The following is a 24,244-nucleotide window of genomic DNA, read 5'->3' on the forward strand; positions in this document are numbered from 1 at the left end:
GTTTTTTTTCTATCTGAAATTTTGGGGATCCTATGAGAATCATTATATTATTATTTAAAAAGTAAATAAATGTCTAGTATCTTAACACTTATATCTCACCCTTTAAAATTGTATGGTCTTTATTTAATCTTAAGACATTGTTTTTTTTCAAGTACATAGAAGGTACAATTAGGAAATTTTTCTTCTAGAGGTTAATCCAATGACGAATAGGTTACATACAAATATTCAGGGTCCTAAATTAATCCTAAATGGGGTTTACCTGAGGGAGTAAACAGAGAGTATATTCCAGCTGGAGTATAATAACTTTTGGCCTTTCACAATTTGGAAAGATCAAGAATAGAAAAAAAAGAAAAAATATTATCTTTTTGATATGGGATTGCATGTCACGATTACTTATAACTATCAAACGTATGTGTCACAAACTTTGAAATTTTTATTTTTGAACTTTAAGTTGGTGAATAAAATATTATATGTAAAAGTTAATGGCATTTTCGGTTGTTAGAAGGTTGTAACCTTAAACCATCCAATTAAGGTGTACCTTCAAATTTTATTATAGCATCTAATTTTGGTATTAATTTTTTTTTTAAGATTATTTAAAAATCTATTTTTATATCTAAATATAAAATTTTAAAATTTAAAAACAGTTAAAATCAAATAAATATATAAATATATAAAAATCTTGAAAATGGACGATTTAGATAATATATTATAATATACATTATTTATGGGACTCATTTTTTTTTTTTTTTTTTTTTTATACCTATACATGTCGAGATGGGGATGATTAATTATAAGGTTTTTCTAAAATTAAAACAACAACAACATTTTTCAATTTTTGAGGTGCAACTGTAATTCTACATTTTTATGGTTGCTACTATATATAAAGTTTGTCCCTTTCGTAACGGCCACCAGCAAACAATGATAGACAGGTATTCGTTATCCTCATCGCTCTCGTCTCTCTCTCTAAACACGGGGTTTTTTCTCTACTCTCTCTCTCTAAAGAGAGGCCCTCCCACCACCTTATATAAGTCCAGATGCTTGAGTCTTGACCCCACATCTTTCTTTCTTCTGCAACTCAACCTCTCATTTTCTCTCTCTCTTCAATCAAGCTTCTAATGATTTTCCGTGCTAATTATTCTCAAGGAATCGGTATATGCCCCATCTGATTCTTTCTCTCTTTAGGAATATCCATTTTTATGCTCCAATTGTTTAGAACCCAGATTCTTGCTGGGTCTTTCTCTTACTTAACAAGTCTAGCAAGCATGCTATAGTGAAACAAACATGAGCAATTCTCTTTCTATAAATCCAGTTTGTGTGCCCAATCCTTTGGCACCCAGAATTTTGTTGGGTTTTTCGCCATGTCTGAGAAGGTCTTGTCACAATTCACAGAAGCTTTTGGAAGTTGGTCTTTATGGCTTTAGAGTGAGAAAAGGAGTTGGTTTTTGTAGTTCTAGAGAGGGAAAAGGTGTTGGGTTTTGCAGTTCTAGAGAGAGACGAGGTGCGGTCTTTGGGAAGAGGAGAGAGATGGGGGAAGTAGAGGAAGTAGAGGAAGTAAAGGAGGAAGGGCCTCCTGTTTTGGAAGAAGAGTCTTTGTTGGAGGTGGAGTCGAAGCCCCGAAGAATAGCTCTCTTTGTCGAGCCTTCGCCTTTTGCGTATGCATCTCTCTCTCTCTCTCTCCGGTTTACATGTCATTGATAATGAATTTGGATTCAGTGTAGTGGAATTGAAAGTCTGTTTTCTTTGACAAGTATTTGAATTGGATCCTAGTGTCTGTGTTAGTGCAGAGAAATTGTTTGCTGTTTTGATTCTTTTGTTTTGTGAACTTGTTCCTTGAAATCTATCTCTTGTTGAATTAACTATTCAGATTGAGTCTTCCTTTTATCACTTCCTCTATGCAGTTATGTCTCGGGATACAAAAACCGATTCCAAAATTTTATCAAGTATCTTAGAGAAATGGGGGATGAGGTAATCTTTCTCTTATTGAGCAATACGTGTTTTCTTCGTGTATTATTAGCATTGCTATCTAAGAGTTTGAATCATGTTTTAATTTTATTTTTGGGCTCTCATTGTGAAATTCACATTTCGAAGTCTAATTTTTGTTGTACAATTTTTTTTGCATAAAGGATGTGGGTTTCTTATATTTGATGTTATGTAATATGCACATGCGTTTTTATGGTTTTTTGTGAAGTCAACACACCAATGGCATTATGCCTGTGTTTGAAACTTTACAAACCTGGACACTTGTTCTTAGCATTTCTTCTTGAAATCTCACTACGGAAGTACGTAATTTTAGCTAATATCCTCCCCCTTTGTTTTAATAGAATACGGATGTCTCATGTCAAAATGGCCAATTTTGATATTGGTGTTTTTGACATTCATATCATGTCATATACTGATAGGTGTCCATGGCTATGTGACAAAGAGTTGAATATTCGTTGTAGGTTATTGTTGTGACCACTCATGAAGGAGTACCTCAAGAGTTCTATGGTGCCAAACTGATAGGTTCATGGAGGTATCTTGTCCAAACTTTTACCCTGATTTTTTATAAGATATGATTTTATGACCATGGCAGTCTAATAAGGGCGAGGACTTTAAACTTTTTTTTACCCCGTCCCAAGCATGGTAAAGGAGGTGGGTTGCGTTACTTAGGCAGCCAACGTAGAACTTTGTCACATCTTATCATGAATAATGATGATTATGATTTTGTGACCATGGTGGTTATTTTCAATGATTATTCAATAGAAAAAAAAAAATCCTTGTTAGATGGAAAATTCATTTGGTATAAAGTATCATGCATAATAGATAAATATGAAGCATGTTTCAATTGTCACTCCTATGTAAGACCCTGACTAGTTGCTTATCTCGAATAGCCCTAAAACATTGCTAGCCTCTGAACTGCTACCTCTTCTATTACCTACTTAGTCTTGGTCAATCTTAACTTTTAGAGGTTTGGACAGAGTTTTAGAGAAAACTTTGCCTAGTGTTGGAAAACTTGGGAGAGTCCTGTACTTGTGCTTGGCACCCTGCCGAGCCCGGAACCAAATATATTTAATTTTTTTTGTTTGGACTCGGCCAAGTCTCTGAAAGCCTCTATTGACTTGGGCTTGGAACCCTTGCTGGTTAAGAGGGTTATTTCTTTGACCCTGGTTGAATCACTAAATTGCAATTGTCATGTATAAACTTGTCCCTAAAATGCCTTCTGTTGGATAAAGTCCATTTATCTGAAGTTACTTGCTCTGAAGTCTTTGGATTTTAGGATCAAGTTCTCTATTACGGGCTTATTCATGCAAACCTTAGCTCTGGAGCAAATGCCTTCACTAATATACAATGAATCTGCTTCTCTAGCTTTGGTGCTTGGTATAGAAAAACTAGACAACTGACTCATAGGCCTATTCCCAAAACCACCCTTTCACTGCATTCATACATGCCCCAATGACCCTCCCATGACCTCCTTGTCGTCTCTCAAAATCTCGAACTCTAGTTACCGATCGTTTTCCTTATTAACAAAAACACCGTTTACTTTTTCCCAAGTTGATCTACAATTACTGTGGGCATCTGGAACACATACATAAAGTGTAACAAGATTTTTGCGACCTTCGAGCAAAAGAGAAGCATTATGGTTCCGTGGCACCAATATGGACCCCTGTCCTCTACTCAAATACCAAGAATGAGCTCATCTGAAGTTTAACTTGTTTTCTTTGACTGCCTCGCAGCACCAGTGGAGCATTCTTAAATGATTTACCTGAAAATATGTTTGTTTTTGCGGCTTTAAGTAGGGCCACAAATAACTGATAACTTTGTTTTTCTGTTTGAAATGCCACAGATAACAGATACTTAATAGCAAGCTTTTCTAACTTCAATAAATCAAGTATCTGTAAGATATTTTATACAGAATTAATGATGATCTCTGATGAATGAAATCGATATGAAATCATCCATTATATTCTCAGTTGTTTATGAAAAAGCATTGTTGACTAAATATCTCATAATACTTGGATTATGTGCAGCTTTCCCTGCCCATGGTATCAGAAGGTGCCACTTTCTCTGGCTTTGAGCCCTAGAATTATTTCAGAGGTTGCAAAATTCAAGCCTGACATAATACATGCATCATCACCAGGAGTAATGGTAACTTCATCCTCTTAAATCTTAATACACACACACATATCTATATATGCACGCATACACATATGTAGATAATTTATGGACATGCAAGATACATATGCTTTTTCCTTTCTGGAATTTTTTAATCTGCATGCATACATGCATTAGGGCATGCTTACATAGATGGCACATACATACATGTACGCATAATGCATGATCGTTTCTTTTCAGGTATTTGGTGCCCTAGTAATTGCAAAACTACTGTGTGTGCCCCTCGTCATGTCATATCACACCCATGTTCCAATGTGAGTCAGTCTCTTCTTTCCCATACCTCTATATGTGTGTGTGTGTGTGTGTGTGTTTTTTGTGTTAATGACGGATATGGCAATATTTTTAATAAATTGTTTGTATTATTGCTTATTCTATCACTGTTGATTATTATGCAGATATATCCCAAGATATACATTCAGCTGGCTTGTCAAGCCAATGTGGCTGATAATAAGTATGTCATCTTCTCACCATATTCTCCTTCTATGTGAATGTGGTGATTATTTTTTATTTTTGGGATGAGTTATTTTTTAACTGTCATTTTCTGTGTAGAGTTTCTACACAGAGCAGCAGATCTGACGTTGGTTCCTTCTGCTGCCATTGCCAAGGATCTTCAAGGTGCTAGAGTCACTGCTGGTGTGTACTCTCTTTATTTTGACTTTTTATGTGCCAAACATGTAATAAAAGAATGAGAGAGAGGTTCTTGGAAATAAGAATATTTAGGAAAAAAAGAAGAGAGAGAAAGATGATGACTTCATATAATTCTTCTTTTTTGGGGTTACACAGCCCATAAGATACGGCTCTGGAACAAGGGGGTGGATTCTGAGAGCTTTCATCCTCGTTATAGGAATGAGGAGATGCGAATCCAATTAACGTAAGGCAGATGAGTCTTTGTTTTTCTTTTCCATTTCTTATTATTAGTGTTGGCTATGTTATTTGTTAAAATATATTTGAATAAATTTTGCTGACAGTTCATTAAAAAAATCTGAGATTTGTCTTTTGGTTGTATCTGTAAATCGAAAACTTTGAACATAGTTTTTATGTTTCTTCTCAGCAAGGGAGAACCAGAAAAACCTCTGATCATTCATGTCGGCCGCTTGGGAGTCGAGAAGAGCTTGGATTTTCTTAAAAGGTGATACTCTCTCTATCCCTTTATACTTATCAAATGATTGCCATGTGAAGTTCTGTATCAACATTCCGATCATTTGCCATAATAAAGTTTGATATCTACATTTGGATATTTTTCAAATGAATCTCTCTCACACTCTCTCTTATTGGGGAATGATTTAACATCACCATCTCATTGTAATATAATGAAACCACACTTCTAGAAAATCATGTGTGCAGCATTCATATGATCCGGCAAACATTCTCTTCACCCTAAATCCAAAAAAATAAAATTCTTGCCCCTTAGATATGGTCAAAAGGAGTTCCTTCCGACAATGAATCTAGACCATCCATTTGGTAAATTTGAAGATCTAGGCTTTACGAATTCAAAATCAAATTTTCTTTTTTCAACATTGTTAATCTTATGATAATAAAGCTATCAATTTAAAAAGGAATAAAATTCTTTTGATGCCAAGATCTAAGCATCTAAAAAAAACACTTTCTAAGATGTATTTTCAAATTTTATGATAGTTCAGTACAATAAAAAGAGTTTATATTTTAAAATTGGGGTCAAACAAATGGCTCTAACATGGTTTTTGGATATTGTTTCATAATATATATATATATGAAAAAGCTTGGGTGAGCCCACTAGCTCATGAAATAGTATAAGCCCAATGGCCCAGATTGAATCTGGACTGATCTGACGAACACGGATGTCTAGTAGTGTTTGAATTTTAATTTTTTTCTACAAATCCAAATCACTTAAAATTTTTGACGTGTGTTCTTCTTATTAAGCCATACCTAATAAAAATATAAAAAAAATAATTCTCAAAAAATAAATTGATCAAAATACCCCCGAAACTTTTCGGGGGTATTTTGGTCAATTTATTTCATGTAAAATATTTTTTTGATATTTTTTCAAAGATTCACCTATTTTTTATTTACACACGCTCCAAATTTCAAGTGATTTGGATTTGTAGAAAGAAAAATTAAAATTCAAACACTACTGGACATCCGTAATCGTCAGATCGCCCAGATTCAATCTGGACAGTTGGGCTCATTTTTTCCTGTAAGCTAGTGGGCTCATCCTAGCATCTTCTATATATATATATATATATATATATATATATATATATATATATATATATATATATATATATATATATATATATATATATATATATATATATATAGAGAGAGAGAGAGAGAGAGAGAGAGAGAGAGGTGGAATTCTCATTTTACCTCCAACAGTTATTTGGCTCATAAAAATACTTAATCTTCTTGATGCAGCCTCATGGACAGGCTACCGGAGGCACGGATTGCTTTTGTAGGAGATGGTCCTTACAGGTAACACACTTGCATCTAACGTTCTTGTTTATTTATTTATTTACTTTTTTTCATGAGCAACTTCGTTATTTCCTACATAGTCAAAAGTTTAAGGTTTTAAATAAGGGTGTGGTTTGTATAGAGCCGAGGCCCTAAACAATCAAAGTAAAGTACACCTTTAAATAGTGTCAAGAAATGTGGTTTCAATACTGGAAATCTTTGTGATAGCCTTAAAATATATGTTTATATATAATTATAAAATTTAATGTTTAAAAAATAGTGTAGATCGAGTAGATCGATGAAAACTTGAAAATCTTGAACATTGACGGTCCAAAAATGCGTTACAAGATGCACTATTTCCAAAACTTGAAATCCATTTTTTTCTCATGTCCATGCATCTTGATGTCGAGATGATCAATTTGAGGATATTTGGATATCAAAACAAGCTCTTCTAGTGAAATTTTTGAGGTGGGCTCCAATTTGATTGTTTAGAGCCGAGGCTCTATATAAACTTTTTCGTTTAAATAATTGCCTTTTTCTGGTGCAATTTGTCTTTTTTTGTGTATGTTTCAGTATGCTTCATGAAACTATTCTGAGTTTCTTACAAAATTTACAATTTGAAAATCTCTAGAGTGGGAATATACTATATGTAGTATGCAAAATCGAAGAATATGTATAATGACAACCATCCATAAAAATACTAGGCAGTTGAAATGAGCTATTCCTCCACTTAAAGGATTGTTCAAGCAAGTAGGACTCATATAACTGTTCATTATTGACTAAGGATGGTCAAGATCACTGGCATTATACTATATGATATACTATATGCATAATTGTTTTAGTATGCTGGTGTACCTATTCTGATATACACCTTACCAAATTTACCCCGGAAATTTTCTGAGGTTAAATATAGAAAATGGATACCAGAGAGAAGCCCTGAAAGGACCGTCATATCTTCCTTCCTGGCTGATTCTGATCTCTCTCTCTCTCTCTCTCTCTCTCTCTCTCATATCCCTTGTGGTGCTGTCTAGGCAGGGGGGAGCTGGAAACCATGTTCTCAGGCATGCCTGTCGTCTTCACAGGGATGCTGTCAGGTGAGGAACTCTCTCAGGCCTACGCGAGCGGTGACCTCTTCATAATGCCCTCAGAGTCCGAGACCCTCGGCCTTGTTGTCCTTGAGGCCATGTCCTCTGGAGTCCCAGTTGTCGCAGCTCGTGCCGGGGGTATTCCCGATATCATCCCCCCCGACTTGGACGGAAAGATAGGCTTCCTCTATACACCAGGTAACAAAGGTTTAAAAAATTGTGAAAAATATGGCTATAATGGAAACTGTTCCCACCTGTTACGCTGTGTAACTGTAACAGGCAAACTGCTACTGGGGATGCTACTGAAATTGCCCGTTATGAACAGTAGTGGGCAGTTTCTTTCTTTTAATGTAACACCCGTTATGTAACAGTGTTATTGGCATATTGTTAGTTTTGGAAGTTGGAAATGGGAGTGTTATCAGATACAATGGTTGTTATTTCATTTTTTCAGAAATGACACCAGTTATGTCATTTATAATGACAATATTTCCAATTGTAATCCGTTATATATGTTACTTTAAAATAACATGCATTACATTTTTTTTAATTACTTTTTTGGGTATTCCAGTGATTGGAATCGTGCTCTAGATGCACCGTAAACAGCTAACCATTCGTGCCCATCATGACAGCTATACCATTTTGTTAACGGTAAAGGTCGTTTCCTGATATGCTCTGTCATGACTGGTTTTTGAACCTTGCAGGTGACATAGAAGACTGCCTTAGCAAAGTCCAAAGACTTCTCGGCTCCGAAGAGCTACGAAAGATGGTGGGTTCTGCTGCCCGAGAAGAGATGGAGAAACACGATTGGAGGGCTGCTACAAGGAACATAAGGAACGAACAATACAATGCAGCCATTTGGTTTTGGAGAAAGAAGAGAGCTGAATTGCTTAAGCCTATACATTGGATAATGAGAAGGTTTTTCCGGTCACCTGAAATTAATTATGGGTAAGATTCTGGGAAGTTTTTCTGCAGGAAATTGGAGGTGAAGTGGAAGTTTAATGTATAAAAAATCAATATAGTCATGGGTTATGGTTGTTACAGGCCAGGAGCTAATTGTTGGGGTCATAAATTCCGACGATGATTGGCCGGAAATCGATGTTTTTGGGAGGTTTTTGCCAAGGGTTGCAGGGTAATTTTGTTGGGTGTTCAGGTGGTGTGAGGCATGATTGCTTTGTGAGCAATGTTATACTTGATTTGTGGAATTGATGCGAGATTGCTGTAGTTGGGGATTTTTTTTTGTAAAGAGTTCTGTTATGTTCTCAACCATTGGGCACATATTTCTGACTTGGAGAGAGGGAGAGAGTTGCTGATTGGCTGGCTAGAGAGAGAGATTCATGTGCCAGAGAAACTGAATTAGTTTTCTGAGAGAGAGAGAGAGAGAGAGAGAGAGAGAGAGAGAGATGGTAATTGGATCAGAGGCACTTGGGTATCCATATCCTTATTTGACAAGAAGAAAGTTTCTTGATTTCCCATTTAGCGACAATGCTGGGTTTCAATCCAAAAAGGGGTTGGAAGGGGAGAGAAAGAGAGGAGAGCAACCACAATACACTACATTCACCCCTAAAATCTCTAAAAAATAATGGTTACAAATATCAAGACTTTTACATTCTAAAACTTCAAAGAGTTCAATGTTTACAAGCATCAAACTGAACAATGTGAAATCTATCCTCTACTCTCAAACTTCATAATCATCCTTCATCGACTGCTCGAACTCTGCATCCATTATCACCCCGTCCATAACATGCACAATAATCTCGCCTCTTCTCATATCAACCCGCTCTGATCTCACATTATCAACACTTAAAACCTTCTCAGGAAGCCTCATTATATTCAACTCAAAGCCAGCTAAGGAATCAAAACTGATCTCTCTTGTCGAAGGAACGTCTTCCGACCTTAATTTTATCGGTATAACGCTGAAACCCAATACCCGCGAAAGTATCACATCGGTATTGTTCTCCTTATTATACACAGAGGTTCCATTAACGTTAATTTTCAGAAGCCGCTCAAAAGCGGCTTCAGAGGGCAAGAACAATGTAAAGGGCAGGTCTTCATTGAGCATGCTGAGCATTATCTCTCCAATCACCCCAAAATGATAATCCTGAAACCTTTTGTGAAGGTTTAGAATTCCCAGTGAAAGTGGGTCTCCATTTTCGGAGGCCTCAGGTAGCTTGAAAACTGAAAGAAAGATCATGAACAGTACCCATATAAAACAGAGGAATATAGCACGTCGTGTGATAAGACTCTTTCTAAACCAGCATCTTGCAGATGAGGTTGGAGGCACTGCTGAATTGCCAGAGATGTCCATAACCAGAATTCTATCTAGGCATATAGTCAAGGAAAATGCCGTAGAACTGTATTGAAGAATGTTGGTTCTCTTAAACCCAGTGTCTTCTCGTTTGGCAGAGCCAAACACTGTGTCAGTTGAGCCACAGATTGGTGCCCCCCCCCCCCCTTCTCTCTCTCTCTCTCTCACACACACACTGATTCAGTTGGCTTTGATCACCAATTCCCTTTTCCCTCCACAGTGTTCCCCTGATCACTCTTATCTCTTCTATCCCGTTCCACTTCTTTAACCCTCCTGTATCCCATTTCCTACTTTTGTATCCGCTTCTATGGCTTCTTCCTTTGAGGCCTACACTCTCTTCTTGGTGATGCCTCTGTTTGTTCACACTTTTACACCTATTGCAAAGTATTTGTATTGCCTCACTATCACTGTTAACTATCTAAAAAGATAAAACTAATGATTGCCCTCCAAGATGGTTAAAATCTGTCCACCTTGACTAAGGATTGCATCCAAGAATGTCACCACTTCATCCACATTTTCAAAGGAGTTTGGCGCCTTGAGATCACTGTCCAAATTGTACCAAATCCCATCTATCATTCTCAAAGCAACCCAGTGTCGACTCCTCCAAAGACCGCCCAGTTTCCTCACAGGGACATTGAGCAGAACCCCAATAAGAGAAATGTTAGAGAGAGAAAGATCAATTGAAGAGGCACCCTTTCTCAGGTCATGCCATACTACTCTCTTTCCTCTTCCCTCAAGTGCTGAAATTAGGACATTTATGTCGTAGTTTCCTGTGAGGGAATTATGGTGGGATTTCCAAATCAGAGAAAGGGGACTCTGGCCTTCCTTGTTTGGGTCGATAAGATCCAGTTTGTTGGCAATGTCATCCAAATCTGACCTTGTGAATGAGTCCTTTCCCTGAACTATATAGCAAAGTTAGAGAAGAACAGTCCGTTTCTTGAGCAAGACAAAGTAGAACAACCAGTACACAATGACTTCCCAAAAGAATTGGCCAAATAGTGAACAAAAGGACAGCCAAAATAAGGCATATGGCGACTAGAATACCTTAAGATGATATCCAAGTTTCAAAAAAAAAGAAAGGATGAACTAAATTCCACCTGATTTACTCTATAGTCACTAATTTTTAATAAGAAAATACAAATATCACAAGCTTTTCACAAAGGGTGCGGTTTGTACAGAGCCTAGGCTATAAACAATCAAATTAGAGCCTACCTGCAAATAGTGCTGAGAAATGTAGTTTCAATATTGAAAATATTTGTGATAGTCTTAAAATATATTTTCATCTTTATTTATAAAGTTCAAAGCTTCAAAATAGTGTAGATCGATAGATCTATTAAAACTTGAAAATGTTGAAAATTGACGGTCCGAAAATGCATTACAAAATACACTATTTCCAAAACTTGAAATCCAGTTTTTTCTCATTTCCATGCATCTTGATGTCCAGATGATCAATTTTAGGATATTTGGGCATTAAAACAACCTCTTCTAGTGAAATTTTTGAGGTAGGCTCAAATTTGATTGTTTAGAGCCTTGGCTCTATATAAACTTTCCCCTTTCACAAAAGGATAAAAATACTGATAAGCAAAAGCCTTGGAAGGTTATTGATGAGTAAGAAACACAGACACAACCAAGTGGTTTGAATGTTCATTACAAATTTCTAAACGCTTAATCAACCCAATAACAATATAATGCAAATAATTTCAAGGGCGGTGTTAACATGTTGCCCATAGGCTGGTGATGCATGCTTACATGTATCGACACTTGGACATGTGTATACTTTGCATAGAAAAAAAATAGGCCTGGGCAAGATTGAACTTTTTTTCTTTAGAAGGAAAAAAGGTTGGATCTACTGCTAAAACAAGCATTGTACATCTCAAGAATAAAAGAAACTATAATATTCATTTATACCACCTTAAAGCATATAATTTTGCATTTGGGAAATTGATCCACAGGACGTGTTGGGTCATATTACAGTTTTTGGATAACAAATTGGACAATTGGAGTACGTGCTGGACCTTGACACCCGTATCAGAGTCCATGTAACACTGCTCAAGGGCATGCTACAATAGGAAAAGGGAGGTCAAGGAGTCCATATATGGCTTTCGGGATGGGTTTTATTGATGTTACTGAGAAAATGCAATCAAATTCTTTCCCTGCAAATTTGTTTGATTTGCCCAACTTTGACTGCACATTTTGTAAACGAGCTGCAAAATCGCATATCTCATACATGGACAGTATTTACACAGCAATGACATTTCAATGCCATTACCAAAAACCAAACGTGTAATTGGTATTCCAATGTACAATTGGTACGGAGAGCAGGATGTTGTCATAGAAACTATCAAAATTATAGCGTTAAGTGAATTAGAGTGACTCATTGAAATTCAACTAGAATTTCAACGAACTAATTCCTGCAAACTCTCGAGTCCGGACAATTATAATGATGGAAATATTCAATAAAAATTCAAAGCCTTACAAGATGAATTGTCATGTATACTGGATGAGTGGAGCATGGATTATGTTACCAGGGCATCAATAGTCAAAGATAAAAGAGTAAAATTAAAAAGAGAGGCAAAACATTAACATGGAAAAGGTAAAGAATCCAATATAAAAGACTATCGTTTTCCAGAAGTGAATTTTTCCCAACTCAAATAAGGTTCTATGTAAAAGGGAGGGTTTTTGGAACTTATTATTGCATTTATGAATCTAAGGTTCTCCTTTCAAACTGATCCCAAATAAACAAGAAAGAGAAAAAAGACAAATATTATACAATACCATATAAAAGAAATAAACAAGATTAAAGCTGGTTTGATTCAGGCAAAAAGAAATATAGAAGTTGAGTTAATAGAGAGAATAACCAGTTCTTCTTTTAACATTTTCAGGAAAGAAGAAAGCCATTAAAACTTCCAAACGGATAACAATTGAACAGATAAGAGAAAAAAACACTCAGAGAAGAATCTTAGCATCCATAGAAAAGCTCAACATTTGCTTAATTGAAACATGCAGAGTTTATGGATTTTCAGAGACATTCAAACTCAGGCAATTTAGAACATAAAAAAGGATCGAAAACATAGAAAGTTGCAGACCTGAAGAAGATTATTGAGGGCGTGGAGGAGGCAAAACTGTAATCTTTGCTTTTCATGGTAGATTTCCTTGTTTTCCATCACTTAAGGAATCAGAAGACGCCCATAACCAAACTCTAGATACAATCAGAAGATCACTAAGAATAATCCCTAAATTCCTTGCTCTATGTGGATTTAATACATCGGTATCTTACTTCTCTGTAGAATTCAGACCTTAATTTCCTTCTTCAGAAATAACACGGAAGCCTATGCACAATCAACAGTTCCAGATAAAAACAATAGAAAGAACCAGAAAATCTCTTCCAATCTGCACAATTCACACTGAAACCTAAGCAGATCAAAGCTCACCATAAAAAAACCCAGAACGAATCAGCAAATCTCCTCAAAGAAACTTGATTTCTTCTTCTATATAAATTTGAAATCATTGCAGAATCAATAGTTCCCCCTTAAAAAAACCCTAATTTCCTCAGCGGATTTACAGAGTCAGGGATAGAAACCCTAAGGGGAACAAATCTGGTTTTGTAGTAGTATACTGAAGTACTGAAATCTAGATTTAAATTTAAAAATTTGACGGAAATACCTCTTATTGAGTGAAATTGCAATATGGACCTGCGATTTTTACCCATCTGCCCCTAGTGGCCCAAAAGTACAATAAACGCTCCAAATTTTTAATTGAAAAAGAGAAATTTATCCAAATGTGCCTGAGATGAAGTATTTAATCCAAAGTTAATTTACTCATGCAGGAGTACAATGTCCATTTACTCCCTCGATTTAAACTCTACTTATACTTGATTTTAGGATTTTAAACTTGAGACGTAGCCTATTCAGCTCGTAAATTAACCTTAATAAAATCAATTTCCTAATTGTACTCTCTAGTGCACTTGGAAAAAATGATGTCTCGAGATTGAATAAAGAACATCTAATTTTTAAATGGTGAGACATGAGTATTAAAAAAACTCAAGTTTTATTTATTTATTTATTTTTAAATAGTCGATTTTTAAATAGTTCTCAAAATTTCAGATAGAAAAATCGTTTCATGTAGATCTCTTGATTGAGGAACTAGAAGTAAACTATGCTCCCAAAGGAGCCTTGTGCTGTCAAAAGATAGTCTACTCTTACCGGAGTAGAATATCCATTTACTCCTTTGGAATAAATCCCACCTAGATCTAGATTTAGGGCTCAACCTCAATAAAAACAATTTACTAATTGTATTCTCCATGCACTTGAAAAATATTGTCTTGAGGTTGAATATAACCATCCAATTTTTAGATGGTTAAATCCAAGTTTAAATCCCCTAAATGGAAGGCAGGTTTTTAAGGAATGCATTATGCTCCTGCACGAGCACTAATTACGTGACTTACTAAGGGAACCCACCATTTTTTATGTGACCATCCATGTCTTCACATTTTTTTTATGCGATGATCCATCATTAGTTGCATATAGGTCCAAATGACCTAAGCTGATTAAAAAATTCGAACGCATGCGCTTAAATCATTTGACCATTTCTTATTGCTGTTACCCCATCATTAAACACCAATAGTTTTGTCCGTTAGAAAAATTTTGGAGAAAGTCTTGCATTTCATCTTGTTGTACCTCTATGTTATGAGTTATAGATATAACATTTTTGAAGTAGATGTAAAAAGTAATCTAATTAACCTTTTCTATTTGAGTTTCGAAAAGTGTAGGTCCAAAGGCATATGGATGGTCTCACCTTTGAAAGTTTATAAGCTTAATTTTGATGGTAGCTCATTGGGTAACCCGGGTCTTGTTGGTTTTAGAGAGGTTCTTTGAGATTGGATGGGTAATGTGATCTTCTCCTATACCGGGCTACTTGTGGTGCAAACTGCGAATTATGTAGAGATCTTTGCTCTTTTTTTTAACTTTCATTCTCTGGTGGAGAGGAATTTAGGGACCTCTTACATTATTGAATGGAATTCTCTCGATGTTCTGAAATGGTGCAAAGGGGATCAGAAGTTTATTTGGGAGTTGAAATATTTGTTGTTTCAGATTTTAGATCTCGCATCTTCATTTTCTGTATTTTTTATTCATGTGTATAAGGAGGCTAATGTGCTAGCTTATTCTTTGGTCAAAGGAAGTTCTACCCTCTCTGAAGCCGATATTTTGGATACTGTAATCTCATTCTAGATTAATAATATCTTTGAACTTTCTTTAAAAAAAAAAAAAAAAAAAAAAAAAACACCAATAGCTTTTTTTTTCTTTCCATTTTTGTTTAGAGAAAATTACCTGCATATCCTATATAATTACTTCAAGGGTGCAATTTCTATAATGTTGCAACTTTAAACAATCCAAATAAGACGCACCTCCAAGTCTCCATCGAAGAGAATAGCCGGTAGATATCACGACGTTGTATATATTTATTCCTATAAACTCCTTTGTTGTTATAATTTACTAGGAAGTCATTATGAAAAAAAGCATAGTGTAATCTTATACTATAGATGTCGGGACGAAAATCCATCGAATAAGGTTCTTTCCACTCTAGATTATTTCTAATTGATCTTCTCAACTTTGAGATTTATGTATATGAAAGAAAAAGGGATTTTAAATACTAAAAATAATTTATTGTGTAACATATTATCAGGGCCATCTATTTTCAAGTATTTATAGATGGGTTGGAACATCATTATTTTTTGAACTTTAAAATTTTATAATTAAAGCTGAAAATAGGTTTTTAGGTCATTATAAAATTTTCGACACCAAAAATGCAATCATCCCGCAAAATCAATAGGCCCACCTTATTGTGATTACATAGGGCAATCATAATTATTGGCGCAAAGAAGTATATAGGGATTATTACTGCAAGCCAAACCAACCAACCAACTGTTCCCCTATTGAAGAAAACCGATTCTCTTACCACACCAAACTGGCCCAATAATGAAACCCGTACTACAATCGAGAAAAACCGGTTCCTTGCTCTTGAGCCCCCAATTCCACCTTCAACCAAACGCTATCTGAATTTCACATCATCTACCCAAAACCAAGCTTAGAGATAAGAACCAGTTCCATGATCTCTGATTTAAAAATCGGATTGCTGATTAGGATTGAGCAACGCAAAAACCAGTTCAAATCGAGGAATCATTGGTCCAGGTCACCGATTTGCCGTACAAAAAAAATAGTGAACCGACGAAAAAATAAGTGCGAAATAAGTGAACCGGCAAAAAACCGGTCCGGACAAACAAAATCAGAGATTAAACTGAGTCCTTAACCCCACAAATTTTTAGCCACATTTCCATTAAAAAACCGAGGAAAAAACCACAATTTTCCATTAAAGAGCACAAGCCAATACAAATTAACCTACAGTAACAAATCTCATGAACTCAGGGTCATTAACAAGCCTAGCCATGGTCTCAGGCTTCAAACAAACCTCTAAGTCCACCGAACCAGGCCCTTCTTTCCCAGGAAATGCAGAGATCTTGCCATCAAATTTGTTGGCCCTCCCACTCCTCACGCACAGTGGTGGGCCCCATCCGAAGTCTGGCCCGTACATCGGAAACCTCGGCGAGCTGCCCATTGTGATTGTGGCACCATTCGAGTCGCCAAGCGGGAAGCACTTGGGCTCCCTCTCCCATGCCTCGATGCAGCGGCGTATCGTGTCGTTGTCGTAGGCGCCAACTCCCTTGTGCAGGAGGGCGGCGCACCAGCCCAGGCTGAGGCCGGTCACGTCACGAGCTTTGGCTTGGGTGGGCATGCTCTGGATGCCATTGCCGAAGTAGTCGGGAGCCACGGGTGGGCGCATTCTGTGCCTGCAATTAACTGCCATCCTGAACATGGTCAGGGCCCCGGGCTCCATCCGCCGAGCTCGGGTCACCGAGACCCACAGCAAGCCACATAAGGCTTGGAACGAGGATATCTCATCTTTTCGAGCTGACAAATTTGGAGGAGATGCTAAAGGCGGCCGAATTGCTGCTAAATTTGGCGGCACCACCCCATTTCTGATCCTGAACTTGAGCCAATTGTCGTGTGTCGCTTTGCCAATCGCCTCGCCATTGCAGAAATTGGTGATGGCGGGGTCTTTTCGATGATTATTTAGCCTCTCGTCCTTGTTCTTCTTCCTGGAGAACTCCACGAAATTTGGCAGCTCAGGTGCATTTGGTGGAGCCGCCATATTGAACACGTTCTCATTGCCATAGCCATCATCGATGCCAAAATTTGCAGCGCCACCACTTCTCTTGAGCTTCTTGTCATTGCACTCTTTTCCCATAATCTCTGCCAAATTTGGCGGCGTTTCCCTCTGGTTCAGGCGATTTGCCATGGTTTTGAGCTCGAGAACAGCCTCTCTGCTGAACCCGATGATCCTCTCACAAAGCTGAGAAGGACCCAATATTGGCGGAGGAGGTGGCCCACCGTCCTGAAACTTGAGCACAGCCATGGAGTCCTTCACGAATTTCCGGCCAATCTCGGGCATAGCTCGCCGGGAAACCTCCTTTTTCTGGCAATGAATGGCCGCCCAAGCATTAAAAAACTCCCAATAGGAGGTCCCATCCACCACCGCATGATTGACTGAGCACCCAATGAAAACCCCATCATCGAGCTCAGTGATCTGAACCGCCAATAATGGCATGAAATGGCCTGAGTAGCTCCCCACTCCATCCATAGCAAAGAATTCTCGTACAATTTCCGGGGTATATTCAGGAGAAAGGACGCCGGAAATCGAAAATCCATCGAGTTTGGCATGGGTGAGATCCGCACCTTCGCCATTGCAGACCACGAAGACATGACCGTTTGTGTCGGTAGTCATGCGACCAGCGAGCATTGGAAACTGGTTGAGGGCCTTGGAGAGGCTCTGCCGGAATCCGGCGAAGAAATCGCCTGATTCTGACGCTTTCGGCCTGGAAAAGAGCAGGCCCTTTTGGATGTAGTGGAGAGAGAGCATGGGTAAGTCGGAGACTGTGAGCTTGATTCTCCTGAAATCCGAGGGCTCATCAGGGAAAACTGTGGTCCTTGAGACTATAGAAACAGAGGGAGGCGTGTCCATTGCTGGAGAATTGGCCGAAATTTCGAACCAGGAGATTTCCGGAGCCAGAATCCGGCAAGGGGGTGGATTGGTGAAACAATGGGGGAGTTTGTTTTGGTGGAAAAAGCTATGGATTATGAACCAGAGAAGCCTAAAATTTCCATTAAAATCAAATAAAGTTGGGTGATCAGATGGTTTGAAAAAGGGGATGAGAGTTCTAGAGAGAAAGAAAAGGACAGTGGGGTGCCCGAAAATAGCAAAAAGTGGTGGTTGATAGTGAAATACAGAGAACCTATATAGAGAGTGTGTGTAACCTAAGAGTGTGAAATGGCGAGAGCAAAAAAAAGAGCAACAATTTACAGTTAGAGAGACAAATACAGAGGAGAGAGAAACTTGTAATGGTGTGTGAGGAAAATAGCCTAGTAATGGTGTGCGAGGAAAATAGCAAAAATGGTGGTTTGGATGAAGTAAAGAGAGAAACACAGAGAGAGAAAAACTCGAATTGGGTGGCAGGAAAACAGGAAAAGTGGGGAGTTTGCAAGAATATAGCTAAATGCAGGTCAGGCAGAAGCAACTTGAGCCAAATTCAGGCAATGGATCGCACTAAATTTAAACAGATTCCAGAAGGGGTTCTTGTGACGAAATGAGGGTAAGGTGGTGTATATATAGAGGGAAGTTTTAGTGAGAGAGTGTGCGCAATGTCATGAAAGGGAGTTTCGGTGCATGCACTTCAGTGGTGGTTGGTGGTGATGGAGGTTATGATCCTAGAGAGAGAAAGGGGGTTATGATTCTAGAGAGAGAGAGAGAGGGTTATGATTCTAGAGAGAGAGTGAGTCAGTCAGTCAGTGTGTGGCCGGTGCATGGACAGACGCGTATTTATAGAAGGGGGGATGCCCCGCTAGTAGAGAGAGAGAGAGAGTAAGATGAACATTTTTAGAGAGAGAAAGTGAGGTTCAGAGTGTACGATATATATTTGTAGAGAGAGAAAGTCATGTTTTCTAAACAAAACAGACTGTGCTTGTCAGAACCGCGGTGAAAAAGGCGGTGGATCAGGTTCACGTCTAAAATATGCATACAGTCACCCATACCTGAGCTGTGTTACTATGTCCTAAGCCAAAAGATTCCATGATCCCGACGGAGCAAATCGTCCATTTATTTCTTCCAAAAATATCCGACCTAGGGATCTTTTTAGGAATCAAACTTTGTGGATTGTGGATATAACCTCTTCAACGATTGCTTTATTCGATAAAAGAATTTCCAAATTTCATTTTTTATAGACTTGAAAAAAAAAATAACGTCTTAAAATTGAATGGAAATTCCAATTTTTAAAGGGGAAGATCTACGTATTAGAAAACTCAAAATTTTAATTCTTTTTCTTTTTAAATATAATCATCTAGTGAAAATTTTAAGTGATCTCCAAAATCTTTAATAAAAAAATCCTCCTAAAATGGCGTTTTTTCTGAGGGAGTAAACATACAGTATATACTCCTGAGGGAGCATCATATACAGCCATGCTTAATAAAATCTAGAGAGAGAAATCACTCGATGAGAATGAGCTGTGTTATTAAATCGAGAGAGAGAGAGATTAATTAAGGGAATTGCCATTAAGACATAACACGCACACTCTCTCTCTCTCTCTCTCTCTCTTCAAACATGGAAGAGGAATTGAATCCTAAAATGGGCAGATTTTGTGCATGAAAGTTGAATTTGTTGGAATGCGATAACTTTTTCGCAGAGGCTATTTTTAATTTGCAAATCTTGTTATAATTCAGTTATGGATTACTTGTTTGATAATTTGTTTGATAGTTATTGAGTAGAGAGATCGTACATTAGCATGATGTAACTTTAAAGAGATTTGGCTTTGCGACTTTATAGAGAGGGGAAAGCTTTCTATGGTCCCTGCAACATAGAAGTTTTATGTTCGGCCTACCATCCACCTGTTTATTTTTTTTATCAAGAGTGTCACTCAGCGTTTGATTTTAGATCTGATGTCTCAAAGTATTTTATTTTTAGTTTTTTTAATATAATTTTTTTTAATATGAAATTTGACATGCGTCATCTTCTCATTGGGGCGCACCTATAAAAAATATTAACAATAAATTTTCGATAAAAACTAATGACCAAAATACCCCTTGAATCTTTCGGGGGTATTTTGGTCATTTTATTTTATTAGAAATATTTTTTTTATATTTGTTGTTAGTGCGAGTTTAATATAAAAATGGAAGTCCAATTTTTGGTGTCAAAACAGTTTATAAAAAAAAATAAAAAATTTAAAAATAAAGCAGTGTAGAGACGTGACATTGTGATTAGGGCAATCTTAGCCCTCCATAAAAAATGGACGGTTGGATAAGGGGAACATGGAACTTCTATGTTGTAGGAAGAACATAGAAAGCTTTCCCTATAGAGAGAGGTAGAAAAGTGAGAGAAATGTACCGAGAGACGAATTTAAAGAAGGAAAAAGAACACAAACAGAGTCATAATAAATTTAGAGAGAGAAAAATAGAGAGCGAAATGACATATAATCAAAGAGTAAAACACTAGTGTTCCCAAACTCCACGGGTCCAAAAAAGTAAGGGATTTAATTGTAATGTGTTTTTTACTATCTTTTTAGAAAAAATATATAATAAGATCATTTATTTTTTGTAAAAAGTGGTCACAATTAATCTTGGCTATTTGATGTGAAACTGGGTGGCTGTATTTATTTTATTGATTAAGCTCAAAGTTCAAAATTTTTTTTATCGAACTTTGTGATGCATCCAAGCTATTAGATTTCACGTCATATAGTTTATAGGTAATTTTAACCTCATTGTATTAAAGGTAAATGGTGTCGTTGTATGCGATCCCTAATTTTTATCATTTTGATAAAATTAGAAAGTGTTTTGGTTATGAATATCTATTTATATTTTTTTTATTTTATAAAAATTTCAAAAATACCTATGGCAGCAAATCAAATTTTAATTTTTTTTAATTTTAAATTTTTTTTTTTTACTATTTACAACTTTATTTCGATTTGCTTTGTTTAAGCAATCTTTAAATATATATTTTTTATTTTTTAAAACGTATTTTAGACTGAGACCTGCCCAGTTATGTCGTTTGAATCCAGTAGTTTATTGGTTAGTCAGACCCGGCCCTTGGCCGGTTCGATTTTTCGAGCATTGTAAAACACTCAGAGGAACAGTGTAAAACACCTAGAGGAACACTTGGCAAAGAGAGTAGGGAAATGTTTCTATACTTCCCCTACAACATAGAAGATCTATGCTTCCCTTACTATCTAGCTGTCCAATTTTGATCAAGAGAGTTACTCATCGTTTGATCTTAAATCCGACGTCTCAAAATATTTCATTTTTAGTTTTTGTTATACAAATTGTATGCATATGAAATTTGGTACGTGTCATCTTCTCATTGCGGTGCACCTATAAAAAATATTAAAAATATTTTTTTAATAAAATATAATGACCAAACTACCTTTTAAAAATTTAAGGGGTATTGTGATCATTTTATTTTATTGAAAATATTTGTTTTATATTTTTCGCTGGAGCGTGTTTAATAGACGATTTGACATCCAAAATTTGGTGTCAAAATAATTTATAAAAAAAATTAAAAATAAAATAGAGTAGAGACGTGACATTGTGATTGGGGCAATCTCTGCCCTCCATTCAGAATGGACGCTTGGATAAGGAGAACTATATAAATTTTATGTAATAGGGGAAGCATAGAAAGCTTGTCCAAGAGAATAAAAGGTAACGAGAGAAAAGTCACATTAATTGAAAGAGAGAATAGACTTAGAAAAAAGACACGATCGATGGAGCCAATGAAACTAGGTTGAAAACGTAATTAAAGAGATGAAATATATATAAAAAATTCATAAAGCCAAATTACTCCCAATTTCTTTGATGTTTCCTAACTCAGACACACGTGTTAAACGTCCTTGGAACGTGTCCAACGTACAAATTGCACATCACACTTTGGCTTCACGTTTTTTTGCTGGAAACTAATGCGAAACTTCTCAATGTTAATTAAAATCTCACCAATACCCTTTCAAAAAAAAAAAGCGACACGTATACTCTTGTGAAATTTATTTTTTCTTCTTGTAGGTACTCATATGAAATATTTATTGCCAAAAAATTATAATTTCCCACTAGAGTATATCATTTATGTACTTTGTCGGAGAAATTTCAGGACTTCAAATTTTGAGATGTAACCTCTTCAATCACATAATAACTTCAATAAAAAATATATCTAATTTGTAATTTTTTATGCACTTGAAAAAATAATGTCTCAAAATTAAGCATCTTGTCGCTCAAAATTCAACTTTTTTGAAAAAAATCTTCTAGTTATTTTAAGACGGTTCTCAAAATTACAGATTGAAAAAAACCCTCCCAGGTAGGTCTCCTTATCTAGGGAGTAGATGTACACTATGTTCCCCAAAGAGTATAATATACTTAGTCATTTTCATTGGCATGCGGTTTTTCCTATCTAAAACTATCATCGGTAAATCTATTTTTACTCGATGGATTAAAAAACAATTAAATTGATTCTGAAAGTAGCTTATGCCTTTATTAGAATTTGTTTTTGGGTAATATAATAGGAAATACATGCGTATGATTGAGGTATAGGAGGTACTACCACCACGACCCGAGTTCTTTTTCCGCATTTATTAGAATTTGTTTTTGGGTAATATACTAGGAAATACAGGCGTATGATTGAGGTATGGGAGGTACTACCACCACGACCCAAGTCCCATTTTCGCATTTATTAGAATTTGTTTACATTGTTCTGGTACTTACTGTGTACAAATCAAAATTAGAGTTGTCTCATGAATTTGTCCTTTTTCATATTCATTTTGTTTTTACCCACTCTTCCACGTGAATTCATTTATATTTTTGGCTTTTGTTCAAATTTTGGACAATGCTAAAACATGAGAAGCCAAAAAATGGAAAGCCCTGATAATAAAGGAAAATTATCTCATTGGAATCCTACCGGAAAAACCAATATAGGCTTTGGAAACTCTATGGGCCCCATCCCAACCCCAACCCCCATTTCCCCCTAAAAAAAATATTTCTGGGAATTTCATATAGTTGAGAATTTAAATCTAGACATGATGTTGTGGCACCTGCACCACCTTTGTAACCCCCCCATTTTATGTCTTAATAGATTTGTCATTTCTACCCCATTTTTGAAGCTCAAAATTCTGCAGAACAATTGGATTTATAGACAATCACCCTTTATCTCTTGCCCGATCTGGTGTTCTGGTGGGCTTTGGAAGTTAGCTTTATAAATTCATCTAACAGAAGGGCGTGTTTGGATGACAATTAATTTTGTCATCAAATAACTATTTTACATAGACTTAATAGAGTCTGAATAATATTATTTTGTTCACTGTTTGGTATGTATCATGTATGAAAAATTGTCTCATGCAGGCTGGACCACATAGCTATATGCGGTCAAAAAAGTGTAAAGCATCCATCTTAAAGATGGATGCAAGTACGTGTTCCATCTAAAAACAATAAAAATTAACGGTCCAAATGTTTTTTTTACTAGGATGATTATTTCTTGTTTTTAAAATTTACTTATTTTTTCATATTCACGATCTTCGTATTAGAGATTACATATCTTTAAAAATTAACTCAAAAAATCGATATCAAAAATACATTTATTATTAGGCCCGCATTTCTATATATGCGGGCTTGGTTGTATAAAAACCGGGTCCATCATGTAATATGTATAAGGGAAAGGTTTCTATACTTCCCCTACAGTCTACAGTATAGAAGATATATGCTTCCCCTACCATCCAATCATCCAATTTTGATCAAGAGAGCCACTCACCGTTTGATCATAGATTCGATGTCTCAGGGTATTTTTTTTTTAGTTTTTTTAATACAAATTATATAAATATGAAATTTGGTACGTGTCAACTTCTCATTGGGACGTACTTATAAAAAATATGAAAAATAAATTTTCGATAAAATATAATGACCAAAATAAGCTTGAAACTTTAAAGGGTATTTTGGTTATTTTATTTTATTGGAAATATTTTTTTTTATATTTTTTGCTCAATTTTAATAGAGGATTGGACTGTCCAAAATTTGGTGTGAAAATATTTTGTAGTAAAAATTAAAAATAAAATAGTATAAAAACGTGACATTGTGATTGAGGCAATATTAGCCTTCCATTCAAAATGGAGGGTTGGATAAGGGGAAGTTTATAAATTTTATGC

At 36.2% G+C, this 24,244-nt stretch overlaps 4 protein-coding genes across 4 annotated transcripts; 1 reads left to right on the forward strand and 3 right to left on the reverse strand.

Moving 5' to 3' along the window:
* The first annotated feature begins 1,277 nt into the window (after positions 1–1,277).
* Positions 1,278–8,930, forward strand: SQD2 (sulfoquinovosyldiacylglycerol 2). Its single transcript, XM_088873235.1, has 13 exons — positions 1,278–1,652; positions 1,899–1,965; positions 2,442–2,512; positions 4,008–4,125; positions 4,333–4,406; positions 4,548–4,603; positions 4,702–4,785; positions 4,936–5,023; positions 5,204–5,281; positions 6,547–6,603; positions 7,618–7,865; positions 8,369–8,612; positions 8,709–8,930. Exons 1-13 carry the CDS (start codon positions 1,282–1,284, stop codon positions 8,746–8,748), a joined length of 1,596 nt encoding a protein of 531 aa, XP_088729361.1. The 5' UTR covers positions 1,278–1,281; the 3' UTR covers positions 8,749–8,930.
* Positions 8,931–9,220: 290 nt separating this feature from the next.
* LOC105420927 (Fasciclin-like arabinogalactan family protein) lies at positions 9,221–9,972 on the reverse strand. The gene has a single exon (XM_011626429.3). It carries the CDS (start codon positions 9,970–9,972, stop codon positions 9,343–9,345), a length of 630 nt encoding a protein of 209 aa, XP_011624731.2. The 3' UTR covers positions 9,221–9,342.
* On the reverse strand, positions 9,221–13,282 carry JOSL (JOSEPHIN-like protein). The gene is made up of 2 exons (XM_011626428.3): positions 13,059–13,282; positions 9,221–10,869 (listed from the first exon to the last, which is right to left on the reverse strand). The coding sequence occupies exons 1-2, from the start codon at positions 13,134–13,136 to the stop codon at positions 10,405–10,407; spliced, it is 543 nt and encodes a 180-aa protein (XP_011624730.2). The 5' UTR covers positions 13,137–13,282; the 3' UTR covers positions 9,221–10,404.
* A 2,992-nt stretch (positions 13,283–16,274) lies between these two features.
* LOC18437866 (BAHD acyltransferase DCR) lies at positions 16,275–19,055 on the reverse strand. Its single transcript, XM_006848065.4, has one exon. The coding sequence runs from the start codon at positions 18,046–18,048 to the stop codon at positions 16,363–16,365; it is 1,686 nt and encodes a 561-aa protein (XP_006848128.2). The 5' UTR covers positions 18,049–19,055; the 3' UTR covers positions 16,275–16,362.
* Positions 19,056–24,244: the final 5,189 nt, after the last annotated feature.

The sequence above is a fragment of the Amborella trichopoda genome, chromosome 8, assembly GCF_054954075.1.
Source record: "Amborella trichopoda isolate Santa Cruz 75 chromosome 8, AtrichopodaSantaCruz75HAP2 v2.0, whole genome shotgun sequence".
In the NCBI taxonomy this organism is placed as follows: Eukaryota; Viridiplantae; Streptophyta; class Magnoliopsida; order Amborellales; family Amborellaceae; genus Amborella; species Amborella trichopoda.